We start from the raw sequence: 24,678 nt of genomic DNA on the forward strand, positions 1-24,678 counted from the left end.
ACTGAGTTTTATAAAACCAAATAAAAATTTCAGATGTTAAGAATTTATTACCAATAACCTATACATTCTCAATGAGGGCAATATCACACCCAAGGGGGGTGAAAATCGGTTTTTAATCTATTGTGTACAAAGCACAGATACAGACACAGTACATAAACAAATATATATGTGGTGTTTTTTTCTTTTCATGTATTATTTCTCACAACCCTATAAGGTATATTGTATTATTTCCACCCATCCTTTTCTCCTCCTAGTCAATTTTTCAAATACAAAAACCTAGAATTAAAAGGTAAAGTGATTTCCTTTCAGTACCAAATTAGAGTCAAAGTTGACTCTGAAATATTTTGCAGTATTGTGTCTGAATGTCATATAATTCACACAGAGAAATACTATATATGTGGTGTTAAAATTACATGGAGAGAGGCAGGAAAAAAATGTCTAAAGGCTGCTTAGAGGGTCAATAATAAAAGTGGGAAAACGGAATTTCATGAAACGTGGAAACTGTCAACTCTGCCCGTGTAAGTGTGGTCAGTGGACACTGAGGCTCCCGCGGTGGCCTCTTATGCAGTGGGCCACGTGGTGACCTGAGGCAGGAGACACAGAGTGGAAACAAGCCCAACACAACCCGAGTGGAAATCAGTTGTCAGTATTGCTAAGGCCAATTAATCAGTCAATGACAGGGTTGTTTTTTTCTTATAATGTTCACATTATTTAACATTCTCTACAGACAAGGAATCTGAGGCTCTGATATATTGTTACCCCTTGCCTGCATTCAGAGCTAAGATGTAGCACAACCAGCCCCCGAGTTTTTTTTAGAAAATATTTTTGGCTGCACTGGGTCTTAGTTGTGGCAGGTGGGATCTTTCATTGTGGCGCACAGGCTCCAGAACACATGGACTCTAGTTGCAGCACACAGGCTCTCTAGTTGTGGTATGTAGGGTCAGCAGTTGTGGCTTGCAGGCTTAGTTGCCCAGTAGCATGTGGGATCTTAGTTCCCCGACCAGGGATAAAAACTGTGTCCCCTACACTGGGAGGCAGATTCTTAACCACTGGACCACCAGGGAAGTCCCATGATGACAGGTTTGGAAGGTTGATAGAGTTCATTATACTATTTTACCTTTTTTGCATATGTTTGAAGTTTCCTGTAAACATTTTTTTTCATGGGCATTTTTAAAAAAACCAAAATATATAGTGGTCCAAAGTAAAATATTTGGTACCACATTTTACAGACATCCTGTTTGTTCTAAGCACTCAGACTTAAAAGAACTTTGTTTCAATTTGTCTTTTTATTTCAACATGAGCTAAATTTAAGAAATTACCCTATTCTTCTGACTTTATTTCCCAGAGTTGTTAGAAGAGCTAAAGGCAATATAACTCATTATGAAAATACATGGAAAAGTACAAGAGCTGATGTAAAACGGTAATCAAGGTTCCAGGCATCAAGGGATCAGAGTAACCGAAGAATAGAACCAGCCAGGCTGTAGTCCGACAAAGGGTGCAGTGCGCTGGTTTAACAAGGTGCCACCTAGGAAGGCCATCAGTGTTCATGGTGACAGCTCAGCCTGAGAGAGATTTCCATGGGGTGATTTCCTACCTTTTTTTTCTTTTGTAAATGAATTTCTTACATTTAATAACTTAGGAGTCTCAAATTAATACTTCAAAATTAAAATAACTCATCAAACGGAAGTCTTTTTTACGGGTAAGGTAAATTATAGGATGATATATTGAGTTAGTTTTGTCTTTTTAAATCAAAAAAGCCTTAAAATGGTCAGGAATTGATACAGTGGGCATGACAAATGCACATTTCAGACTTTCATCACAGTGAAAAAATAAAGCATTTTTATAGACTTAAAACTCATTAGTGCATTTAGATTTTGGTGAAGGAAAATTTTAAATACCTCTACAACAATACAATGTTAAAAGAAATTGGCTAGGTACTGAGGTCATTTTAGTGAGCTACCATCATTTAAATATAAGAAAAGTAATTTCTTGGTCCAAATTAATGAAACCTTAAAAAAGATTGTCTCTAGAGAACATTATTTGAGAACAATGCTTTTTCAGACATTCTGATACTCAAATTCACTTTATAACACAATTATAGATTAACCTTTTTAATTACATCTTTCTTATTAAAAAGCTGTCAGATTTCCATTTCTTCGGGAGATATTTTCAGCAGTGTGTTGTTCGATTCCACAGGTTAAGCTCTCTTCATTATTATTAAGAACTTCATACATATTAGAGAGACTGCCATTCACTGCTTTTTCGTCTTTCCGAAAAGACACAGGCAGACTTGCAAGACTAAAGCTGACGTCTTTAAAGGCATGCAACAAGAATATTCCCACAATGATTGTAAAGAAGCCACTCAGAGTACCAATGACATCATCAACAGGCATATCTTGCCACTCCTTAAAAAGAATAGCTGAACAAGTTAAAACTGACGTTGTAAAGAATACATAATATATTGGAGTAACGATGGAAGTGTTGAATATGTCCAGGGCCCTGTTCAGGTAATTAATCTGTGTGCTCACGCAGACTATAAGGCTCAGCAGCAGAATCCAGGCCAGGGGATGTCGCAGCACAGGCTTTCCAGCAAACAGCTCTTTGATAGCGATGCCCAGGCCCTTAACACAGGAGACTGAAAATGCTCCAATTACAGAGCAGATTGTGATATACACAAGAATGTTTGTCTGTCCATGGCGAGGTCCCACCACAAAGATTAATATCAAGGACACAATGACAACAAGCGTTGCAAAGACCACAAAACCTGGAGGAGGCAAAGGAAAATTATATTCAGTCAAATGTTTAAGTACTTGATAGGAAGGAGAAAAGGTGTGGCGTTCACATAAAAATTAGCTTTTTTTTTTGCTGCCCCAGCAAAAGCACACATTGGAAGATTAAACTGTACTTCATATTCACAAGTCAGTATACCACTAACATTTCTAAAGTAGCATCTTAGGCCTCATAATTACACAGCTACCCCTCGATCAACAAGGGATTGAGCTGCACGGATCCAATTATATGTGGGTTTTTTCCCAATAAATACACACTGCAGCACTACACAATCTGAGGGCTGAACCTGTGGGTACGGAACCTCAGCTATGGAGGAGGGGCTGTAAGTGGGTTTTCTCGGGTGTCCCTAACCCTGTGTTGTTAAAGGGTCAAACAGAGAGAACGGCAGCAGGCTGATTCACAGCCATCTATCCTAGAACATGCACAACTTCCCACCCACTGGGGTGCGCTAACTCCAAGGACAGATACAATCAGAACAGTAAGAAACTAGTGGAGAGACATCAAGAGATGATTTACAGATGCTAAAGAATATTTGTCTAAAATGAGTAAATTTTTTTAAAGATTTAAGGACAACCACTGGGGTAAAAAACAAATCAATATGACAACTTGAAAATAAATGTCGGGGTTCAAATTGGATATGAAGAATTGAACCCCGCATAATAGCTAAAGATTCTGTAGCACCATGGGCCAGGCACTTTTCTCAGCAATTTGCACTGAGTAACTCATTAAATTCTCACAATTACCCTATAATATAGACACTGTCATCTGCATTTCAACATGAGGAAACAGACACAACAGTATTTAGTCTTTTCACTCCTCTAATTCTGCTAACAAAATAAATAGTAATAAGATTTTTAAAGAAGCAGATACAAAAACAAGAACAGGTAAGGAGGTGACAAACATTATGAAAGCCAGAAAACAGAAGATAACTAAAAACTGATAACAGCAGATCCAAGGAAGCTGAATCCTATATCAGCAGTGATCAAAGATTAGAAAGTGACTCAATTTACAAAGAATGCCGTAAAGATATTAATATAAACCACCTCTGGAAGTGGGTTGAAGGGGAGACTGAAAACAGGAGGCCTGGGTGAAAGTCCATTCGAGAAGTACTGAGACGCCTGGTTCCTGCCCAGTTCCGAGTATCTATCTGAGTGGCCGCTCCCCCTGCCACAGAGCACTGGAAGACCCTAACCCAGCTGCGGTGGTGCCTAAGAGGGGTTGGAGTAAGGCACATACATGTCTGTGACAGCAGTCACCCCTCTTCCCCACTCCCCTCTGAGGACCCGGTAAGCTGGACAGGAAACTGCTGGGGATCTGACCCACCCAGCTCAGGAGGCAGTCGAGGGTCACTAGGAGAGCAGCCAAAACAAACAGGAAAACAAAGTCTTGGTCAGCTCAATGCAGGCAGAGGGAAACTTCCAAACAGATAAATTACTCCCCCCAAATCAATAAAAACGACCACTAATTTCCTCAGAGAGACAGTGACGAAATATGAGAGGACTCAAAGCAGCCGAAATCCGGGGAGAAAGGAAGCACCCTGGTAGCAGCAACACTCACCTCTGCTTGTCCCCGCAGGGCAAATGCCAAACATAGAGCAGGAGCAAGGGCAGGCACAAAGGTGAGCAGAGAGTGGTAACTTGGGGCTTATGGAAGTTTCAGGAGAGGAGGTTTAAAAAAAAAGCGGGAATTTGGGGCTACCTAAGTAGCTGGGACACAATGGCCCAAGATTCCGGAAAGGAGGGAACTGCAGAGGGGCGCACAAATTTCTGTGTGGGGTCTGTGGGCACCGAGCTGTACACGCTGAGGTCAAAGGAGCCAAGTGGACAGCCTGGTGAGAAGGCCAGAGGACTGAGCAGAGAGGCCCGCCTTGTCTTGGGGTGCCGAGAAGAGACAGTAGCATCCACAGCTCACCAAGCTGGAGAGTCCCAGCTTATCAATCGGGAGCCAGAAGGGCTACGACCAAGAATAATGGCAAAATGGAAAAAAACTAGCCGCAGCAAAGCTTGAAACAACACTTCAGGTTGAAGGTGATCTGCTGTACTCTTATTTCCCTGCCCAAGGAAATTTAAGTTCCCTCTGAAGGAAGAAAACAGCACTTAGAGACTTTACACTTTTTAATATACTATGGCCAACATTCAATCAAAACTGTCCAAACACAAAACTAAATGACTGAAAACAAAAGAAAAAATAGATCATAGAAATAGGCCCACAAATATTAAAGTTTGCAGATAAAGACTTTAAAATACCTAGGACTCTCCAGGGACCTGAAGCACAACACCATGCATGTGGCTGATGATATTGTACTGTACATCTGGAAACTGGTGGGATGCTAAATTTCACGTTATGTGTTTTTTTTGCCACCAAAAAAAAAAAAAAAAAAGAATCAAAGAACAAAGGCAATTAAAACTTGGAATTAAAACTACCATAGCAGAACTAAAAACTCAAAAGAAGGGCTGGAAGATTTGAGGAAATCTCCCAAAAAACAAAGTAAAAAGGCAAAATGGGGAAAATTATGTAAGAAAATTGATGGTATAGTTCAGGAGGTCCAATCAACAAGAAGAATAAGAAGGGACTTCCCTGGTGGTGCAGTGGTTAAGAATCTGCCTGCCAATGCAGGGGACACAGGTTCAATCTCTGGTCCAGGAAGATCTGACATGCCAAGGAGCAACTAAACCTGTGCACCACAACTACTAGCCTATATGCTCCAGAACCCATGAGCTGCAACTACTGAGCCTATGTGTCACAACTATTGAAGCCCATGCACCTGGAGCCCATGCTCCACAACAAAAGAAGCCACCACAATGAGAAGCCCACGCATCACAATAAAGAGTAGCCCCCACTCGCTGCAACTAGAGAAAGCCTGCGCGCAGCAATGAAGCCCCAATGCAGTCAGGGAATAAATAAATATTTTAAAAACTTATTAAAAAAAAAACAAGAAGAATTTCTCAAAGAGAATTATTTGCCTAGAGTAAGGCATGAATTTTTAAATTAAAAAGATACATCAAGTACCGAACACAATGGATAAACCTGACGCACATCTAGGCACATTACTGGGAAATGTCAGACAATGAGGGCAAAGAGGACATTCTACATGTTTCCAAAGATAGTCTCATATAAAAGATAAAGAATCAGGAACTCCCAGGCGGTCCAATGGTTAGGACTCCACGCTTTCACTGCCAAGGACACGGGTTCAATCCCTGGTCAGGGAACTAATCCCACAAGCTGTGTGGTGTGGCCAAAAAAATAATAATAAAAAGAATCAATTGTGTTTGATTTCTCAGCAATACTGGAAGTGAGAAGATAATGAGGTCATGGCAGATTAAAGACATCTTGATATATGCAGGGTCTCAAAAAGTCCTACAAGAGTGACTCCACCAAAATGAAGGAGCAAACCCAGGATTTGGGAGACAAGAGATCCAAGAAAAAACAAAGTGAAAGAGATCCCCCTGGATGCTGGCAAAGGAACCCAGGCTGTCAGCTCTGCTGCTGGCCTTAAGACATCAGTCTAAACTGAGGCCAAATAAGGCTCTGAGGGAGAGATTTCCATAAGAGATGACACTACAAGAACACCAAATATGTCTAAAATGACTGAAAGGAGAATCAGACCACAGGGGAAAAACTTCAGGATGGACTGATAAATTTGTAGAAAACTAAGCAAATAAGATCATTATTAGTTCAGGAAAATCAGAAGTCAAGCAAGAAAGGAAAAGTAATCATAATGTACTGTGTCCAAGCTAACAAAAGTTATGTAGTGATAATGTGAAATGAATCATTTAAACAAAACTAAATAGATCCAATAGGTAATAGATATAATAATGCCTAAACACAAGGAAGTAGTAGCAATATAGCATGTTATTTAGAGACACCAAGCTAAAGAACAAAAGAAACAACAGCTGAGGTGGCTGGCAGCAATTTTCCTAATAAGCCTCATAGAACAACTGGCTTCTTTATAGTCACATAAAATTTTGATTACAACAAAAATTAAGTTAAAAAGTAAAATACAGTATGACTAATGAAGCTTTTTTTTTTCCTTACCTGGATCTCCTAGCTTGTGAGACATTTCATTTAAAGTCTCAATTTCCTCTTCTTTTGGAGCATGAATAACCATAACTGTAGATCCCAGAATACTTAGCAAACATCCAATTTTTCCATGAAGATTCAATCTTTCATTTAGAAAGTATGAAGAAAGAATGGCACTAAAATGGTGGGAAAGGTGGAGAATATTAAAAGAATCAACTACTTTTCTCACTTTTAAATATCAACACAACTCAGAATTTAAATTACTGAACTCAAACTAAAACACTGTGAGCTTATAAAAATTCTGGCTTTCAGCCAAGGTAAAGAAAATGCAAATTCAAGCATAAAATGAAAGTTTCTGGGAACCACCTGTTTCATCATACACTAAACCAGTATAGTTACCATCTTTCTACTGTAGGACATCAAAGTGAAATTTATAATAAACAGAGCTATGGTACAAATGTATATTCTATTTAAAAAACTCTGTCCAAACCAATGCTTAATATTTGCTCAACTTTAATTTATCCCTACTGGTTGATGCATCCTTTGTACATTTTCATTTAATTCTATGTAATTTTCCTATCACTTAAACTATCAAGTTTTAATAATTTGTAGCTAGGTTTATCAAAATCTTTAAAAAAATAAAACTATAAATATAATAATGGCATAATATACAGAAAATTAAGGATAAAAGAAATGTACCATATTACATCTTTATTTTACATAATACATAGCATCTTATATCTTTATATATTATGTATAATATATAGTATCTTGAAAATTAGGTAATTTGCATATAATATTGATTTATATAAACACTATCTTAAAAACAAAAAGGATGAAAATACCTATCAATCAACCAACTTTGGGAACAATCGCCAAAATCCAGACTTCAATATGGGCTTAGCTGTTAGAGTTAATGATTAAAATAACAGAAACAGGACAAGTCTTGGACTGCTCCTTCTAAACAAGTACCTGGGCCCAGTCTTCAACCACGTCCCAATGATTTTCTGTAGAAGGTGTAGAAATCTACTCATCACCAACCATCACTTACCAAAGTATGCATGTATCAAATGATAAATACTGTGACAAGTGCAACTTGGAATTTTAAAACTTGAAATTAAAGCAGAACTAGTGCTGATTCTGAACACAAGAAAATAAAAGCATCTTCTCCCACAGCTTGATAGCTTGCCTATGCAGAGGAGAACATTCTGAAAGCAAATTACACAGCATAAAGTTCTCAAGGTTGTATAAACGTACATTATGCTGAACATGTACAATTAGATGGTACTGAATACCTTATAGACTGAAACCCTAACTGTTGTTCCCACATGTGAAGCGCAGGGTCCTTACCTTACTAGGACACTGAGTGCTCCTAATGGAGTCACCAGGGTGGCTGGTGCAAAGGCATACGCAGCAAAGTTGGCCACCTCGCCAGCTCCCACTTGGAGACAGACAACAAAGGAAAACTCTCACAAAGGAACATATGCAGTCAAAATGGAAATGCCTGCATTTTATTTACTTATACTTCATAACATACTATTTCAATCGTATCTTCTATAATATCTGTATTTTCTCCCATCTATTCATAAGGGTTCTCCTGTAAATTATGAACATTAGAAGAGAGTTCAAACCTATCAGAAACAATACAATTGGGACTTCCCTGGTGGCGCAGTGGTTAAGAATCTGTCTGCCAAGACAGGAGATACGGGTTTGAGCCCTGGTCCAGAAAAGATCCCACATGACGCAGAGCTAACTAAGCCCGTGCACCACAACTACTTAGCCTGCGCTCTAGAGCCCGAGAGCCACAACTACTGAAGCCCGCGTGCCTATAGCCTATGCTCTGCAACAAGAGAAGCCAGTGAGAAGCCCGTGCACTGCAATGAAGAGTAGCCCCTGCTCACCACAACTAGAGAAAGCCTGTGCAGAGCAACGGAGACCCAACACAGCCAATAAATAGAAATAAATAATTAATTTAAAAAAAGAAAATACAATCTATAATTTTAATGGAAGAGATCTGATTTATGCTTATATATGGGTTTCTTAAATTAAAAATTTTAATAGATACTTACATCCTATGACAACAAATACAAATGAGCTAAAACTGATATGAAAGCACTTCTCCCAAGCCTTTTTCACTTTTTAAAACCCAACTCTTACATTCAAAAGATATTTTTGGGCTCCTACTATGTGCCAGATGCTGTTCTAGAATCAGGAAATACAGCAGGGAGCAAAATAAAGATACTCCCTCCTAAGACTTAAATTTTAGTAACGGAAAACAGACAAAACACACACGCCAAGTAGTTCAGTGTGCTGTGAAGAAAACAAAGCAAGGGACAGGGATGGAGAGCTGGTGAGAGGCAGGACTCGGTGCCAGGCAAGGGTGCTCTGGTAGGAAACTTTGACCAATCTGATATGGAGGGATTTACCAGCAGCTCTGCATGTGGGGAGGGGGAAAACATTCCAAGCAGGGAGAAGAGCATGTATAGAAGTTTGCATCAGGAAAATGTCTGGCGTGCCTGAACAGCAAGGAAGCCGGGGTGACTCCAGCAGAGCGAGCCAGGGGGAGAGTGGCCAGAGAGAATGCAACCTCTGTGAGTCTCGAAATGGATTTTATCTGAGCTGAAAAGCCACTGGAGAATTTTAGCAGGGGAGGGACATGTGACCTCATAAAAGGATCACTCTTGGCTACTGTTTTCTAAAATGGTATGCCAAATTTCACTTAGCTGTGTCTCAAAATTTCCTTTGTCTCTCACTTCCCCAACATTTAGTATTGTCAGATTTTAAAGTTTGCTAAGCTGTTAATGGGAAATGGGATTATTTTATTATGCTTTCAATCTGCACTTCCCCTTTTCATGTGTTTACTGGCCAAGTGAAATCTTTTAGTTAAGTAGCTGTTCAAGTTTTTTCCCTGTTTTTCTATTAGGCTGTTTGTTTTCTCTTACTGATTTTAGGTAATTCTTCATATATTTTGAACACAAGTCTTTCGTTGGTTAAAAATATTTTTAAATACTGTGATCTGCTTTTTTAATTCCCTTAAACTCTTTTTTTTTTTGAAGTATGCACTTTTTGAAAAAATTTTTAATTTTTTTTTCCTGTCTGCAACAGGGTCTTTGCTGCTGCATGCAGGCTTTCTCTAGTTGCGAAGCATGGGCTCTAGGCACAAGGACTTCACCAGGTCTGGCTCACAGGCTCTAGAGTGCAGGCTCAGGAGTTGTGGTGCATGGGCTTAGTTGCTCTGTGTCACGTGCGATCTTCCCAGACCAGGGATTGAACCCATGTCTCCTGCACTGGCAGGCAGATTCTCAACCACTGCACCACCAGGGAAGTCCCTCTTTTAATTAAAAACTTTTTTTTTAATCAAAAAAGATCTTAATTTTAATGTCAAATTTTAAAATATCTTCCTTTATGGTTAATGCTTCATACAACTTGTACAAGAAATTTGTCTCAAAATTCTTTTTCATCTAAATCCTTTAGTGCTCTGCTTTCACATTTAAGCTATGAACTACCTGCAGCTGATCTTTATACCGAGTGAGGCAGGAACTCAATTTTCTTAAAAAGTACATTTCCCTATTTCAATAAATGCACTGTCCATGGGCCTATTCTATTGGCTTAGGTATCTATTTTGTCGCAATATCATACTGACTTAATTAGTGTAACCTAGTAAGTTTTTTTTTTTTTACTTCATAAGTCTTGATACCCAGTCCTTTCACCTCTTCTCCTTAAAGAGTATCTTTGCTTTTCTCAGACATTTAAGTTTTCCACACAAAACTTAAATCAACTTATCACATACCACCTAACAATCTAATTTCAAATGGAATAGCATTTAATCTATAAATCGACATGGAGAGAAATGACAACTTTACAATTACAACTATTATAATGAATCCTTCACTCCATGAAAATGACATATTCTTCTACAATTCGCCTCAATGTTTTCATTTTCTCTGTGGGAATCTTTACCACCTTTTCTTAAATTCATAACTAATTCCTATTTCTTAAAATTATATGCAGATAGTAACATTTTAACATTTCATTTTCAAATTGCTTGTTACTGATATATAGAAATACAGCTGTTTTGTATACTGACTTTGTATCCAACAACCTTGCTAAATTTTAATTTTATAATTCATCTGTATGTTTCTTTGGAATTTTTATACCCACAATCATATAATTGGCAAATAACAGCAGTTTATATGTTCCTTTCTAAACCTATTTTCTCCCCTTGCATTTCTGCATTGGCTAGATATTCCAGTAAAATATTGAAAAAGTGATGATAGGTTAATTTGCTTGTTCCCAGTTCCAAAGAGTAAGTCTTCAATATTTCCCCATTTTGGTGTTTACTGTGCCAATTGTTGGTTCTGGCTTCTTTTCATCTTAGAAATCCTTTATCATACTAAGGAAATTCACTTAAATTATTAATTTGAAGTGGTTTCTTTTTAGTCATGAATTTTACTGAAATAATCATATAATTTTTCTCCTTCAATTTAACATGGTAAATTACAGTGACTGCTTTTTCCAAGATTATGCCAACTTTGCACCCAAAGAATAAATCTAACTTGCTCATGACATTATTTTTTGTGATTTTTATATACATGTTTGTGAATGAGATTAGACTTTATTTTTCCTTTCTTATTCTGTCCTAATCAGCTTTTGGTATTAGAATTATGCTAGCTTTTTAAAAAGAGTGGGGGAATATATACCCCTTTTTCTATCATTAGGAAATTTCTCAAGACTAAAATTATTTCTTCTTTAACTGACTGAATAAATGAATGAAACCATCTGGGCCCAAGGTTTAGTATATGAAAAGGTTTTAAAACTAGACTCAACTGTGTTAAGTTAGAGGAGTATTCCAGTTTTCTATTTCCTCATGAGTGTTGATAAATTTTATTTTTCTAGAAATTTTATTTTACCTACTTACTTATAAACTGGAATTAATTTTTCATAACATCCTGTTAATATCTATAAAACCCTAATTACAACACCTAGCTAGTCTACCTTTTCCTTTTCTTGATCAGTTTCAACAAAAGGTTTATCAAGTTCATTACTCTCATAATAGACCCAAATGTTCACTTTAATGCCCTGTTTTCTATTTAAATAATTTTAGCTTTTCTCTTTACTTTCTTCTACATTTTGGGGTTTATCCTGCCATTCTTTTTCTATCTTCTTGAACTAGATGCATCACCTTTCTTATTTTCAATTATATTTATTTGAGCCATATATTTTACTCTAATTACTTGTTATTTTGTAATTACAAGTTATATTTTGTATTTTATATCAACATATTGAAGTATTTTCTAAATTAAACATACTTTTAAAATATTTTCTAATTTCCATTCTGACTTCTTTGAACCATGAGTTACATAAACCATACTTCTAAATTTCCACACACGTTTTTCATAATACCTTTTTGTTACTGATTTCTAAATAATGATCTGTGAAAAACTTCATTAAATCCTTTGAAAAATTAAGACTGGCTTATGGTCCAGCATCAATATTCCATATGCACTTGAAAAGAATGTAGATCTGAAGCTGCTGAGTTCAGTGAGTTAAGGTTCTTAAATCTGCTGTTCAAATTTTCTATCACCTTAAGGATTTTACTCTGCTGGCCCCATCAACTGCTCAGAATGTTATATTAAAATCTCACTATATGATTTTGGATTTGTCTATTTCTCCTTGCTGTTCTACCAACTGCTGCTTTGTATATTTCAAGGTCATATTATTAAAGTTAGAAGTGTTAAAGCTTCCTGAGTTGAACCCTTTGTGTTTAAGAAGTAATCCTCTATCTCTACTATTGTTTTTTTGCTCTGAAGTATATTTTTTCTAATATCAATAACAGAAATCTCAACTTTTTTCAGGCATATTTTTCCATCCTTCTCTTTTAACCATTCTATATCCTCATGTTTTATAGTGCACCTTGTAAAAGGCATGTAGTTGTTTTGCTTGTTGTTTTTATACTTCCAGGAGAATAATAGCATTGCGTGTACAATAGTTATTGATACATCTGAATATCTATGCATCCACCACCCAGACTGCACGGTGTCATCACCTGGCTCTGACTCTTACTAGTCCAGCTCACAAGCTCTCTTTCAGCTGTCTGCTCTGGAGTCTGCGATCACCTCCCAGACAGAAGTGCCTCAGCTCACCCTGAGCTCTGTGCTTGTCCCTGACCTTGGCCAGGTAATGCTTCACTATCATGTTAGCTCTTTTAAGAGGATGCTTTTTTATATCCTGTCCAGCCTTTTAACTTGTTTTCAACAAATCTTATTAGTTTTATCTTCAAAACACATCCAGAATTCTACCACTTCTGACCATACTCACTGCCACCACTCTGGGTCCATGCCGTCACCACCTCTTACCTAATTATTTCAATAGCTTCTTACCTGGTTTCTCTGCTTTTGCCCCTATGCAGTCTGTGCCTCAATACAGCAGCCTGAGAGTTCCTATTAAAACCTGAGTCCGAGCACGTTACAGCTTTGCTCAAGCCTCCAATGACTCCCCATCAAACATAAAAGTCAAAGTCCTTTCTATAACCTACGAAGCCCCACATGATCATTACTTCTCTAAACCTACCCCTACTGTGTCCCTGCACATCCACTCCCTTACTATTCTTGCTTCTTTAATGTTTCCTAAGGGTTTAGTAATCCAGTGCTATATAACAAAGCACCCCCAAAACTGGCGGTTTAAAACAACAAAAGCCAGGTTTTCTGTTGCTCAAGACTTAACAGTTTCTCATAGTTTCTGGTGATCAGTAGGTACTTCTCACTCGGGATTTTTCAAGAGGTTGCAGTGAAGATACAATCTGCAACCTGTACCCTGCTGCAGTTTGGAGGACTCACGTCCAAGGCTACTCACTCCTGTCAGTAACTGGTGTAGCCTGGGGGCCTCTCCTCAGGCTGCCTGACTGTCCTCCAGCAACGTAGCTGGCTTCAGAATGACCAGTCCAATCCATCAAGGCAAAACCTTAATGCCTCTGATGACTTAGTCACACATCATCAATTCCGTTGTTTTCAGTGATCACACCAGACCAGCACTAACTTGGTGTGAGAGGGGATCATACAAAGGTATTACTACCAGGGGGCAAGAGTCTTTGTGGGCTATCTTGCATTCTGCCCACCACACTTTAATAGGCCAGGCCTGGTCCCACCTCGTGGCCGTCATACTTATTATTTCCTCCTGCTTAAAATGTTCCTCCCCCAAATATACATATGGCCAGCTTCCTCACTTTCTTTATATCTTTTAATCAAATATTATCTTTTCAGAGGCCTGCCCTGGCCCCCTAACTAAAATCTAAACCTCTCTCTCCTTCATTTTACTACATCTCTTCCCTACTTTACTCCTAGCAGATGCTAGCATTTATCACTAACACACGTTCTACCTTGTCTATTGTGCGCTGTCCACCTAGACATAACATCTCATGTGGGTAAGAATTTTCCTGTTTGTTTATTCTGTTTATTACATCTCCAGCACCTACAACACCTGGCATATAAAAAGTGATCCAGAAATATTTACTGAATGACGAGTCAAATCGGTTTCTTTGTTATTTCAACTGCCTTTAAACTTAGAAAAAAATTTACATAATTTAATCCTGAATACTTGGAAGGCTCACTGTCTTAAGAATCACTTTTTCCATGTACCTTTTAAAAGGTAATCATCAAAACAAGTGCAGACAGTCTTATCAAATGCATACCTCGTTTCCAATTTGGAATGAAAATTAATGGAGGCACAGGAATTAAAAACTGGATGTGTTCTCTGATCTTTCACTTTCAAAATCACCTTATTAAACTGAGCATAATTTTAAAAAATACATATACAATATAATCAGACATGTTTTAATCAGATAGTAAAAGTCTTCTCATTCAAATTAAATAAGCTATTAAACTGCATAATGACTTTAACAGGCTTAAATTTTACATATTTTGAGTTTTGTTCATTTAAAAAAACAGAATCTAATGTTTTAAAACTGCTGGTAATATGAAGCTGTGATAGTATATGTAAATATTTCAATATATGGCTATAATATCTTCTTGAAATATCCTCTATACATACTTGACAGCAGTCCAGCCCACCACAACCATTCTTTAAGATATGCATGGCCACCTTGACCTGTGAATGAAAACATATTGCACTTCTTTGGAAGATTATCAGACTTTAATAAATTTATGACAACTATCAGTAATGACAGATTTTAAAATATCATTTGCTAATTATTACTTCATTGAATAAAGGTTTCACCATGATCACATATGGGATTTCCTAGATAATCTCTTTATGATAATTTCAGAGTAAGGGATGTTACATCAATCCTTATATTCAGTCCATAACTTCATTCCTTTGTTTTGTAAACTCAGTTTCAATAAAGAAAGAAAATAAACCAATAAGAAGTAGCCCAACTTCAAATGAATTAGACAGTGGACAAGCCATTTAGGTATGGGTTAGTCCCGCTTATGAGGCAGTAACCCTGAAGAAAGGGGTCCCATCAGTCTGGGGCCTCCAGGATGCTCATCCTGCCTTTTTACTTGACTTTCCTCCAGACCAAACTAATAAAATCCAAAAGCAATCAGTACTTAAGCCATTGTTCAAAAGAAAAAGTCAACACGAATGAACCCTTTGACAAGCGTATCCACATGGAATGAGGATACACTTGTTCAAGCAGCATATGCCAATACTTTCTCCTCTTTGCACTAAATCCAACTGAGGCCACTGTTTCAAGAGAGTTTGATTAGCTTTGGCCATAGAGATGGCACAGAAAAGAGGAAGAAGATAATATTTTTTTACTGCCAAAGCAGGTTTTCCTGAGAGGTCAGAACTGGGTCTAGAACTGAGACAGAGGCTGAATGACAGAACATACCCAGAATGCAGCATAATGCTGGGAGCTGTCACGGTGCACCAGACGAAGTAGGCTGGGGGGTGTCAATCACATCGGGCATCCCCCAGGCCCCATGACTTGTCAGTAGTTTCTGGGGATCAACCTACACCACCCATCACACTTTCACTCAACTGTGGACACTTCAATCCAAGGAAGCCCTCTCTTTCCTTCCTGACAATTGGAGATCATCAGGGAAGATGTCTAAGGAAAAGTCAAACTTCTACTATCATAGACAAAAGATCCTAGCCTTCAGTAAGATTCTGTTTCTATCCACATACCCTCATTTCCTTCTCTGCAGTCATTTAAAAATTTACAGAAAAGGCTAGATGCTAATTGGACATTGGTCCCTTTTCCCACTTTGATAATAACTGTAAGAGTGAGCAGTTAACTTATTTTGACACCTTATACTTTTTACTTTTCTCATTACAGAAATGATTCTCCATGACCATTCACAACTCCTGCACAGTTCAAAGTTTTGAGTATAGTCACTAGGAATGAAGATATGGTCTTGGACAGTCAAAGAACCCAAGCACAGAGGCACACACTGATGTCATTTCAAAGTCACACAATAACCTACCTGCTCTCATGGAGCCTTTTCTGGCAAGTCGCAGAAGGCCTTTTTTTTTCAAAATGAAACTCCCTCCAATGAAAATGCTGGAGCTCATAGCCAAACCCAGACCAAAATAAAAGTCATATTTTCCACGCCCCTGGCTCATTTCGTTTGTTACTTAAAAAGTTACTGTGAATCACATTGATCAAGTAGGAGAAACTGCTGGTGCTGGAGGCAGGAAGATGCAGTCTTCAAATCTAAATGATGCAAAACAAAATGAGTTTTTTCACAGAATGACAGGATGCATGATCATATACAATACAAAATTTTACTGTTTCTCTTCTCATAAAATAACATTTTTATTACTACTATTAATAACATAAATATATTCACCATTTGTATTTAGCACTAATCTCATTATATTTCTTCCAATTATGGTGAAAGATGGGATCTTGATACAAAACCATACTTAAAAACTGAACTCATAGGGACCTCCCTAGCAGTCCAGTGGTTAAGACTCCGCTCTTACAATGCAGGGGGCGCAGCTGTGATCCCTGGTCGGGGAATTAAGAGCCAACATGGTATATGGTACGGTCAAAAAAAAAAAAAAGGTTAGGGGGCAGGGGAAGGGAGTGAAGGTGGTCAAAGGTACAACCTTCCAGTTACAAGATAATACCACATTGTATATTTTAATGTGGCTAAGACAGCAGATTTTAAAAGTTCTCATTATAAGAAAAAAAAATGCGTAACTCCATGTGGTAATGAATATTAACTAAACTTACTGTGGTAATCATTTTGTAATATATACATTATGGAGTAAACCTTAAACTAACACAATGTTACATATCATCTATAACACAATAAAAATGGGGGGAAAATAAAAATAAAACCATATTTAAATTGATTTTATAAACTCTGGTTTCATATTTTAAAAATCTTTCCAGTCTTAGCCGGATAGTCCATAGTAACAAAACTTTGTTGGTAAGAAAAAAACTTCTAGGGACTTCCCTGGCAGTGCAGTGGTTATGACTCTGCCCTCCCACTCCAGGGCATACAGGTTCAATCCCTAGTTGGGGAACTAAGATCCTGTATGCCGCACAGTGTGGCCATAAATAAATACACAAATAAAGAAAGAAAAAATTTTTTAAGGTTAGTTTCTCCAAAAAAAGAAAAAGAAAAAAACTTCTACAGAATGAAAATCAGGCATAAAAATATAAAAACCTAGTTTATAAATACATTTACCAATTTCACAAACATGTCCTCTTTGAATAATCTATACAGAGAAAACAAATAATTTTCCACCCATACATTTTCTTCTTAGAAATGTATGTAGATATAAGCATATGGTAATTTATTTCTCATTTAGCCTATTTAGGGGTGTGTAAGGAGAAGGCAGATGTCACATTATTTTGTTAGCAGAGGACGATGATTCTAGCAGACAGATGTTTGCCAGGGTGTGTGTGTGGTACTGGTGGACTTTTTAGAGAACATGAGGGCCATGGGCCAGAGGACTCGAGTCCTAAGCCCAGAAAGGATGCAGTGGCATTCCAACGACTGCAAGATTTTTTTTTCCAAACAGCCAGAACTCAGAACTCTGTTGACAAATGAACTAAAGCAAAGTGTAGAAAGCAGAGGAAAAAAGATTTACTCAGCTACAAGGTTTATGACTGGTTATAACTAAATGCCAGCCCAGCTTTCTGGTATGTCCTGAGATTTTTAATCCTGCAATTTAACGACTGAATCCCAGAACTAATCTGCAACTCAGTCAGGGTCCTTAGTCATTAACACTCACTGACTAGTCAAATCTTTCCATTCTTCAGGTTAAGGGACTTGGGCCTTTAACAAAAGGAACTTAAATTCCTATCCACCTAGCCCCTCAATTACCTTATCCATCCACTCAGTTTTTACTGAACATATGCTATGTGCACTAAGCATTTGATAAGCTCTCTGGATGAAATGGTAATAGCTTTTAGACTTCTGTGCGGAGACAAAGACAGGTTATAAGCAGAGGGTTGGGGGGATAAGAGGAATAGGTGAGGGAGATTAAGAGGTACAAACTTCCAGCTGCAGTGTGCAGCAGGGGGAATACAGTCAGCAACAATGTAACATTTCTGCAGGTGACAGATGGATACTAGGCTTACTATTGATCCTTCTGTAACATACAAAAACATCAAATCCCTATGTTGTGTACTTGGAACTAACATAGTGTTGCAGGTCAATTATACCTCAACAAAAACCACACAAGAAACAAACAAAAAGCCCCAGAACTTTCCATACTAAACTTACAGGTATGAAAAAACATACTTAAACACAAAGGAATGAAGCTCTCTGCAAATATGCTAGTTTTTCAAATCTGGTGGTTTAGTTTGAATCAATAAAATGGAACTTTGTTATCTGCAAGGATGATACCCAGAAACAAGTCAGGTTTACCTGTAATTCCAATCCCGGTATAATGACAGCCTCACAAAACCAAATTCAGACTTTAATGATATAAACTTGACCTTCAAATACCAAATGTGTAACTACAAAACTTACTAATATCTACTAACACAATGCTAACTTATTAAATGGTGTAAGGTCTAAAATTAAGACCCAATATATTGTGACGCCTTGACACCTGGTAAAACTGGGATGACCTAATAAACACGAGTTCCGACCCGCCCCCACTCTGCTTTCATGGATAGGTCCTGAAGCCAAACAACCCTCCTTACCATGGGGACCAGGCACATTTCCTGCTTATCCCTGAGTAGTGGGCTTCACTGCCTTGACAGACTGCAGATTATTAAAACAAGCCAATAACATCCTCCTGCAGGAACCAAGGGGCCCCTCAACCTCTTGCACTACAAAGCCTGCCTCCCACCATCCCTGGTTCTTTTCTCTGTAGCCCCGTGTGGCCTTGTGTGGTATGCGGTGTCCTCTTCCTAGATGACTGCTATCTAATAAACTGCTCTCATGTGCCCAGTGTCAAGTGTCATGGGGGAGGCCACCACCACCAAGGTGAAGAAGAGGTGATTAACCCAATACGTTATAACGGAATCTTACTCATTTTATCCTAAGATCACTGAAAGTTGACTGTTCTTAACTTTACTATGTCTACATATAAATTTTCTCTGCATTTGACATAAACTTGCACAATGCTATTTAAAATCTTTCTCCCCCTTTTCTTTTTATTGTTACTAACTTATCATGGAAAATTTCAAACACACAAAAGTAGAGAGAAGGCCTTTTTTGACCAGTTGGGTTGATCTTATGCAAGTGACTTTGCAGAGCTGTACCCCTTGTGCCCACTTCATTTCCCAAAGATTGGCTCCCTTCAGACAAGTCATCACTGCCCAGACATGCCACAGCCCTCCCATCCTCCATTCCACTGCTTAGAGGCTGCTCTTCACTCCAGGCCAGGTCACACTTCAAGCTATGCTACAAAGACTTCTCCAGCAGCTACAACCCACAGGCATTTTCTCTCCTTTGCACTTATTTTATTTATAGACAGCTTCATAAAGTTTATTTTTTAATTACTGTTCTATCTTCAAAGATAAATTCTAAGATTCTTAAAGACAATGACTGGTTCTTTGTGGTGGTTTCCCCACAAAAGGCATTCATTTATAGTGGCAAACTTGATTTATAAGCTTTTCTAGAATTAAGGTTATTTGTTGTGTTTGTCCGTTCACTTACTGAACTAAATGGATGAGTAGTGAGTGGGGGAGGATGCCAAGTAACGTAAAAGTTACATGTGTTAAGTTATGAAGCAGCTTCCAGCCACCAAACTAAGTAAACAAATCATCTCATTTGACTCACAGTTTGCAAACAGGACATCTGTGGACACAGCGGTGAGTCAGAATCTGTTTGGAAGTGCAGACAAGTTCCTCCGTGCTACGTGGGGACAACAACGGACACCCAGAAGGATGTTCAACCCCCAAAGCAGCAGCCAATGATATATATCTGTGGAGAATGTCACACAGAAAACAAAATAAAATTAAGGGATCCAGTCTGATGCAGAGAATGTGGATACAGAATAATGCACAAGAAAAGAACCAAAAGATGGGTGGTTTCTGCTGCTCAATGAAACATGAAATTCTGAGGACTATCTTCATTTGTATTTAGATTTGCTGTTAATGTTGTTGTACAGCTTCTGGTTACTGTACTTTATGCATATGTACTTTATGAATATACACATGATTTCATTTTAAAAGCCATATTGTATTTAGGCATCTATTAATAGTTTATATAAAGATATTGTTTTTGTTCAATTAAAAACTAGGAAAGAAAACAGGACATCAGTGTGAATGTCTTGAAAGGAAGAGTTGCTTCACTATTCACAGATTCGGTGATGTTCTGTTCCTACTCTGTGTAACTAGAGGTCAATCACAGCCAGGAGAGCCTGAAACAGAGATTATCTTTTATTTCTTAAAGTTTAGCTATGAGGCACGGCCAGGTTTAAAGTCAGCTAAAAAATAAAACTTGCTAAGTTTCACTTCAACTAGGTTCCCAAACCAGATATAAGGAGCTGCAGGTGGTTACCTGCCCATGCTACCTCTTAAAGGGACTCAGGTGGAAGGCCCCACTCCCCTTCCCCTGGCTGTTACTGTTTGTTTACATGTGGTCATCTGTTCAATAAACACAAAGTGAGCAGCTATGCTGTACCAGGCACTGGAGTTACAAAGATGACCAGAAGTTCCTGGCCTTAAGACTTACACAGCTAAGCAAGAACTCTGAAAATAAACTACCCAAATTTTAAACACACTTGCACTTTTAAAGACTTTTAGAATTTTCAGCTTGTTCTTTCTAAACTTTAACACACTTAATTTTCACAAGTGATTTCACTAATATCTACAAATACTTATACTGTTAGCTTCCATCAAAGGCAATTATGTCAAAAATGAAATTAATATAGCTCAAAGAAAATAATTATGAAATTGGTCCACCTCCTTCTAAAACATGGAGAACACATAATTTAGGAAACAGGAAAACATGGACAAGCATTCTAATACCTATACAAAAAGCCTAAATTAAGATTTCTTTTGGAAGTTCCCTGGCAGTCCAGTGGTTAGGACTCGATGCTTTCCCTGCCATGGCCCTGGGTTCAATCCCTGGTTGGGGAAAGATCCCGCAAGTCGCGCAGTGACCCCCACCAAAAAAAAAAAAAAAAAACCAAAAACAGAACTGCTTTGCAAAACGACTTATCAATCACCAAAGTTAGCTAACTTTAAAAATTACACCAACTGAAGTACATTTACAGCTTTAAACTTGTCACAGCACTTTTGACATTTCATTTTCACAAAAGCTTGAAAAGACGTGATAAAAGCCCCATGAGAAAACAGGCAGAGAGCTGTTACCAAGGAACTTCTCATGCAGCTGGTGGGTAGCAGACCCAGGACCAGAATCCAGGTCTCCTCCTCCTCAGCCTTTTGCCTTTCCCATTGGAGGCTCCTTTTAGTCCCAGAGCTGGAATACAAGCAAGCGGCAGCTCACACCAGGCTCTCAGTGTAGGTCACTGCCTTTGCACCCAATCTGCTCCACCTTGTGTTCTGACTGTGGCTTCACCATCCTCATCACCCAAACTGCACACAAGGGCCAAGGGTGCCAGGTGGATTCTCCCTTTGAAATGTAGCCTGGCATCTCCATGTCTCTCCTGACCCTAATCCAGTTTAAAAACATCATGTTACCAAACTGCTCTATAAAACACATCTCTGCCATCGCATTCTCCTGCTTATAAACTTAGAATGGCTACCCGCTGTTTACAGAAAGAATTCCAAATTTTGTAATCTCGTGACTAAGACCTGTCACCATTTGTTCCAAACCTATCTTTTCAATCTTTATTTCCCAGTATTGTATTTCACATACCCTGGTTCCACCCCAGGTCAAAACACTGCAGCCATTCTTACCCATTCCTTTCACTCCTCTATAAGTTTTTTACATTATCCCTTTCATCATTAAGGACCTACTTCAAAAAAAACCTCCACAATGAAGCCCTGTTTGAATTCCATAAGCCAACCTTTTCTGAATTCTCTAGCCTTTAATCTGAACCTCTCACTGGACACTTTTCTAGCCCTTATTATGATTACCAATGTACGTGACTCATACCCGTTTCATAGTGGCTCCCTATGTGGTATACTTATCTCATTTACTCAGTCAACAAGTATTAGAAGTATTACTATGTTCTAGGCACAGGGATACAGCAGTGAATACAACAGACCAAAACCCTGCCCTCATGGAGTTTACCTTCTGTTGGTAAATAAGGACATGATATTGGAAGGTGGCGAATACTATGGTGAAAAGTAAAGTGTGTTAAAAGCACTGGGGAGTTGGGGTGGGGGGCTTCTATTTTAACTAAGTTGGATAGGAGGCCTAGTGGAGAAGGTTAACAGAGTTAAAGGCTTGAAAGAGATAGTAAAAGAACAAAGCAGCAAAAGAAGCAAGTGCAAAGGCACTGAGGCATGAGCAACTATGCAATTTTCTGGGAAAAGAAAGCCCACTCTGGCTGACACTAACTGAACCAGGGTAGGTGGGATACCACAGCAGGGTATTTTTATACAATAGAAATATCCCGAAAACTAGAGTAACTGTTTTTTTATTACGTCTCCCTAACAGCGATAGCTATCACGTATTCAATGCCTATGGAGGCACTGCTCCTGGTGACTGATACACATTAATTCTAACCCACACAATAATGAGAAAAAGGTATCATGACCCTCACCTTTCAGGTAAAGGCACCAAACCTCTCTAAGGTTAAATCACAGGTAGAGGATCACACAGAAAGTTACACAGCCTGAAATGGAACCTAAGTGTCCACTGGACTCAACTTCCATATAGACTGTCCACATCATATTAAAACCTTAGAGTTCTCACTCTTTACTTCTGCTTGGTTTCCATGGCGTTAATTTTTTCCAACCTCTCATTTGGCTATTTATTTTTAAAAGCAGTACTTATAAACACTACAGAATCTAAATTTCCAACCTTATTTAGCAACATTAGTTATAAATTAAAATTTTAACTTACATGTAAGTTTAATATGGTCTCTCTTATGAAAAAAAGGCTGGAAAAGCTTAGAGATGACTTATTCACTCTCATTTCCTCGTAAATAATACCCTTTATTCTCATTTAACGTTTTAAGCCCTGGCAGAGTAGCTCCAGCCTAGAAAGAAGAAAATACAGAAGTAGGCAAAAGGAATGAACAGTTACTGAATACTTTTAAAAATTTGGCTACTAGCCTCCATACTCGTTTTACTTACCAACTAACATAAAATCTACTCAACTGAGCATAACATACTGCTTCAACAGACAGCTTACTGGTATGAAACAAAGATCTGTATTCTCTCACATACAATATTAGTACCTTAACAAAAAATAAAAATATTAACTGGGCTCGTGGTATACAGAGAATTTCTAGAAACAGAAATAAGACATAATCTGTAGTAAATGAATTAAAAAGTCAAGTAAAGAGCGCTCAAGAGACATAAACACAAAACTAAAGGTATACTGAGTTTTGTTCAGGTGTATGGAGAGGGAGAGGAATCACTGACTTTACAAAAGTTAGGAAATTAAACAAGCCATGTTCAAAACGTTACAGCGACATCTAAGGCTCGTTCAACTGTCAGTTAACATCTCCGCAGTAGATGAAACAATCTTCTAAAACTCACAACAACATGAAACTGTTTTAATGAACTTAATGAACACGCGCCCCCAACAGGGCCAGGCCAGGTTTCCGTGGGATTTACTGGCCATCGAATTCACGGCGGTATTCCTTGATGCAGGCTGGGGGAAAACTACTCCCATCTCAGAACACGCGCGGCTCAGTATCCCCAGGGAAAGAGAGGCGCCCCTGAAGAGCCCTTCCCGACCCAAGGCGGGCAGGCGTGCCCACAGCGCGCCCCTTCGCGCTCGCCCGAAAAGAAGAAGCGGCGACCTCACCCAGCTCGCAGGCCCGCGGCGCGGCTTCCCTCCACTCTCCGGCCCCGGTCACCTCCGCTCACACCCCCACACAGGCCGCGCGGGCCACCCCCTCCACAGCTCTCGCGGCCACCGCCTTCGTCGCCGTCCAGTGGGAGGTGCGAGCATCCGGGGCTGCAGCCGTGCGCACCTCTTCCTCCATGGGGGAGCGCCCAGGGGAACTCGTCCCGGACGACCTCCGGCCACGACGGCCGCCACCGGGACCAAGGGGCACAGCCGCGGAGAACCTGGGCGCGGCCAAGTGACGCAAGCGGAGGCGCGCGCACGCGCAATGCGGCGCGGCAAAGGCTCCGCCCCCGGCGCGCCTTCCGGTCGTGTTCCGGTTTCTTTTCCAAGTCCTGGTTGGCGGAGGGCAGGGGGCGGGCCAAAGGGAGAAGGTTTGGAGACATTATGTTGCGAAGTATTGCCGGCGGACCAAGTGGTAAAAGTCAGGTTACCGTGTGCCGTGAATTCCCGCGCGCGGTTAGCACGTGAAGATGCCTTTTAGGCGGTGTCCCTAAGATAC

The 24,678-nt window shown here is 39.1% G+C and overlaps 1 protein-coding gene and 1 pseudogene across 7 annotated transcripts; one reads left to right on the forward strand and one right to left on the reverse strand.

Moving 5' to 3' along the window:
• Window positions 1-94: 94 nt before the first annotated feature.
• Window positions 95-24,408, reverse strand: NIPA2 (NIPA magnesium transporter 2). 7 transcript variants are annotated; one of them, XM_057745401.1, is made up of 8 exons: window positions 24,135-24,408; window positions 23,223-23,358; window positions 20,022-20,165; window positions 16,254-16,483; window positions 14,857-14,913; window positions 8,161-8,251; window positions 6,826-6,986; window positions 95-2,764 (listed from the first exon to the last, which is right to left on the reverse strand). In XM_057745401.1, exons 4-8 carry the CDS (start codon window positions 16,390-16,392, stop codon window positions 2,130-2,132), a joined length of 1,083 nt encoding a protein of 360 aa, XP_057601384.1. In that variant the 5' UTR covers window positions 16,393-16,483; window positions 20,022-20,165; window positions 23,223-23,358; window positions 24,135-24,408; the 3' UTR covers window positions 95-2,129. The 7 variants fall into 7 exon arrangements, with proteins under 7 accessions (XP_057601384.1, XP_057601379.1, XP_057601380.1 ...); XM_057745396.1 differs by having other exon boundaries at window positions 8,161-8,278; XM_057745397.1 differs by lacking the exon at window positions 23,223-23,358 and having other exon boundaries at window positions 8,161-8,278.
• LOC130859149 (DNA-directed RNA polymerases I, II, and III subunit RPABC4-like) lies at window positions 19,200-20,289 on the forward strand (annotated as a pseudogene).
• Window positions 24,409-24,678: the final 270 nt, after the last annotated feature.

The sequence above is a fragment of the Hippopotamus amphibius genome, chromosome 8, assembly GCF_030028045.1.
Source record: "Hippopotamus amphibius kiboko isolate mHipAmp2 chromosome 8, mHipAmp2.hap2, whole genome shotgun sequence".
NCBI classification, from domain to species: domain Eukaryota; kingdom Metazoa; phylum Chordata; class Mammalia; order Artiodactyla; family Hippopotamidae; genus Hippopotamus; species Hippopotamus amphibius.